This window comes from Harpia harpyja, chromosome 7 (genome assembly GCF_026419915.1).
Source record: "Harpia harpyja isolate bHarHar1 chromosome 7, bHarHar1 primary haplotype, whole genome shotgun sequence".
In the NCBI taxonomy this organism is placed as follows: Eukaryota; Metazoa; Chordata; class Aves; order Accipitriformes; family Accipitridae; genus Harpia; species Harpia harpyja.
Window position 1 is genome coordinate 14,596,501 of NC_068946.1, and position 3,292 is coordinate 14,599,792.

The 3,292-nt window shown below is 44.1% G+C and overlaps 1 protein-coding gene across 1 annotated transcript; it reads right to left on the reverse strand.

Annotated features, from left to right (window-relative positions):
* Positions 1 to 1,003: 1,003 nt before the first annotated feature.
* LOC128143871 (helix-loop-helix protein 13-like) lies at positions 1,004 to 3,045 on the reverse strand. The gene is made up of 2 exons (XM_052791738.1): positions 2,511 to 3,045; positions 1,004 to 1,041 (listed from the first exon to the last, which is right to left on the reverse strand). The coding sequence occupies exons 1-2, from the start codon at positions 3,043 to 3,045 to the stop codon at positions 1,004 to 1,006; spliced, it is 573 nt and encodes a 190-aa protein (XP_052647698.1).
* Positions 3,046 to 3,292: the final 247 nt, after the last annotated feature.

The following is a 3,292-nucleotide window of genomic DNA, read 5'->3' on the forward strand; positions in this document are numbered from 1 at the left end:
GTGGGAGAATTATGTCAGAAACAGCTATAGGCTTTTCTTCGTGATATTACTTTTGCTAATATGAAAACCCTCATTATTACCATGGGCTGCAGAATAGGATGGCTATTCTGTGGAAGCAGCTCCTTGGTAATCATTTGCCAAGTGTGAACACACTGCTTTGCCTCTCTATTTTATTGCAAGGGGAATGTAGGGACGTTTCATGTTGGAAGAGTTTATCAGAGCCTTCCCGATTGTTGCTGGAGCAGCCTCAGGTCGCTGGCATTTGCTCAAAAAATCACAAACCAGAAACATTATGTAAAAATGTCAAAAGCCAGCTGCTGCCTTTGCATGAGCATTCAAGCTGACATGTGCGAGGGACGTAGAGGAGATGGTGCCTAAGCACTAGCAGTTATCGGCCTTTTCATACCAAAATGCCTTGGACTCAGACCTCCCAAAGTTGTCACACTGGGAGGAAGGCACGAGAAATTTTGGAGACACACACAGACAGAAAGACCTGTCTCTCACTTCCTGAAAACTGGGCCTTCCATGGCCTCTGTGCTCTAAATCACTGGTAACTTTTACAGTTATGGCCCAGGACATCTTCAGCCATGCAATAGGTTGCAACAGGTGGTGCTTAGCTTTTTCTTGTGATCAGGGGTAGGTTTTCCCACATGCTGGAAATGTGATTTGGACACAGTTCTCATCCAGTGGAAGAGAAAATGTTGTTGCTCTGAATGTAATGACACTGATTTTTAATCTGTTTTGTTATTTTCATGCAAGAGGAGTCTATCAGTGTGTGAGAAACTTAGAAGAAAGAGAAGCAGAAGACCCTACACAGCAATGAATTAACAACAAAAGAGGCTGGATGCTGGACATGTGGCAAGAAAGTGATCGTGACAATAAGTAAAGTAGTAAGTGCCATGCTTTTACTTGTAGTACTGAGAATTTAACAGCCGGTACCCAGCAGTCAGGTCATCAGGTTTTGCAATATGCTGCCTTTAAAGCTCTTTCTTTTGGGTACCTCTTAATCCCACTTTACCCAAGACAGGCGGGCTGTCAGGTCTGCACAGAACAGAAGGGAGAAAGGAAAACAAAGTAAAGACATAACACATGAATTTAAAAACATTTAAATTAGCGTTTAACAAGTCAACTATTCAGCCTCTCCAGAAAAGCAGCCTCATTCATTTAGATCTTTCCAAGTGGAGCTCTTCAGAAATATCAGTTAACTAGAAGCCTGACAAAAGAGATGATCCCTATAGAGCCAATTGTGTTGTTTTAAAATCTGTTTATCTATTAAAGGTGGGGCCAGCTGGAAAATAAAATATAAATGTTCTCTGTAGTCAAGAGAGTTTTGATCAGCGGGATATCAGGAGTCATTTTCCCAGTCATGTAGCTAATGGAAATTAATAGGAAAGGAGAGAAGACTTAATTAACTTTTCCTTTAGAGTAAACTTATTGCTTTTTCCCTGCAGGATCTGTCCCTTTGACACTTCCCAGTGAAATGAAAGGAGAATATTCTTTTGCAATGACTTTTCTCTACTTATGCTGCACTTTTTGAAGGCTGATATGTTTTCAAGGCCCATTTCCAAAAAGTGGAAAATCCAAAGGAAATTATACTGCAAAGGGACAGAGTTAGAAAGGGGGTTAATTACCTTATGATGCAAAGTGCCAAGAACTACTGAAAATCCCCCTCTGCTCCTCCCTGCACCGCTAAGTAACACAAACCCTGTTGCTTTCTATCTGAGACTCAAGGCCCCATGTTGGCACTTGGGCAATTTCCCATCTTCACCATATGGTGGACTGATGAAGCAACATATTCTGGTGGAAGCAAGCACAAAGTTCAATCCCACATAAGTCAGGATTAAGTACAAGCCAAATAGAAAACAGAATAACAGTCCTTCACTTTAAAATAGAAATAATCATATAAAAATGTAAATTGCAAATAGGCTTTTTCTCCCCTATACTTTGAAACAAACCTGAAATTTGAATGCACTCTCTTGTGTATCCTGGTTCTCAGTGTTAAACTGCAATATCTCTGAGAAACTCTTGATTACTTGAATGTATGTATTTTAATAAATGAGATTCTGTTTATGTTCAAGGCCAGGTGATTTTCTCAGTCAGGTATAAGCTAAAGAAAACTAGTAAAGAAAATCTCTACAAGCTCCATCAGATTGCATTATAAAAGAACAACTTTACACAGAAAAAAAAAAAAAAGTCTAAAAACGTATTCTGAGAACAAACAAAATCTTCAATCTTGTTTGTAAGAGGAACCATTCCCATGAGCTTAGTAAGTTGTTCTCTCTTTTTTTTAAGAAAAAAAAATCCTTCTTAAAAGAAAGTTAGAAGAAAAGGTTGGATTTTTTTTCTATTGTGACATTAGTTAGCTACTCTTTTTTGAAGGTAGGTTGTATGTTGTCAGAGCCATTTGCATGTGACAAGCGGGTGTTCAAAAGCAATTTGAATGATTCACTCCCACTGGCAACCCAAAGCATTGCTGAGATCCCCCCAAATACCACCCTTCATTCACTCACCGCTTGTATTCCAGGTTGCCCGCTGTTGGCTTTGCAAACCGTCCTTCAGGCACCGCTCCACGTAGGATTTGGGGTCGCATCCGGAGAGGAGGATCTCGCCCAGGAGAGCGATGTAGGCGATGGCCAGCCGGAGCGTGTCGATTTTGGAGAGGCGCTTCTCGTACGGGAAGGTGGGTACGTGGCACCTGAGCTGGTCGAAGGCCGAGTTGATGTTGAGCATCCTCTTCCTCTCGCGGACGTTGGCGGCGTGCCGCTGGGGGAGGTGACCGGGGGGCGGTGGCGGGGCGGCGGGCCCCGGTGGCGGCGGCGGCGGCGGCGGTGGGGAGCTGTCCAGTTCAGCACCCCCCGCCGCTCCGCCCGCCGGCACCCCCAGGGCGTGTGGGCAAGTAGGGGAGGCCCAAGGGGAGAACTGGTCTGGCAGGAAGGAGCAGTCCAGTAGGAAGTTGTCCAGCTGAGAGTTGGGATCCGCCTGGTCCCAGAAGAGAAATTCAGGAGTGGAGGCTTCCTGCTCGAAGCTGTAACAAAGTTCCTCCATCCTCTGACCTGCCAGGCTGAAGCAAGCTGATGGAAGTATTTGCAACTTCAGACTGAGCTGACTATCAGGAAAACGAGATTCTAATTTCATTAATACCCCCTACCCCCAAAACCATCAGGGGCAGGGAGTCCTGGTTGTGTCCTTGAGGAAGACTATCGCAAAAGTTTCCCCAGTTGCAAATCCAAGGGAGACTTGTGATTTAAATACTTCATGGCTCCTCAGCAGGGGAATGATGCTATTATTCTCC

Bases quoted from the DNA above. Each gene is read 5' to 3' on its own strand.
- LOC128143871 (XM_052791738.1), bottom strand. From the start codon at position 3,045: ATGGAGGAACTTTGTTACAGCTTCGAGCAGGAAGCCTCCACTCCTGAA. The intron at 1,042-2,510 runs GTGAGTGAATGA...TGTTCTGTGCAG, and splicing joins GGCAACCTGGAATACAAGCG to ACCTGACAGCCCGCCTGTCT.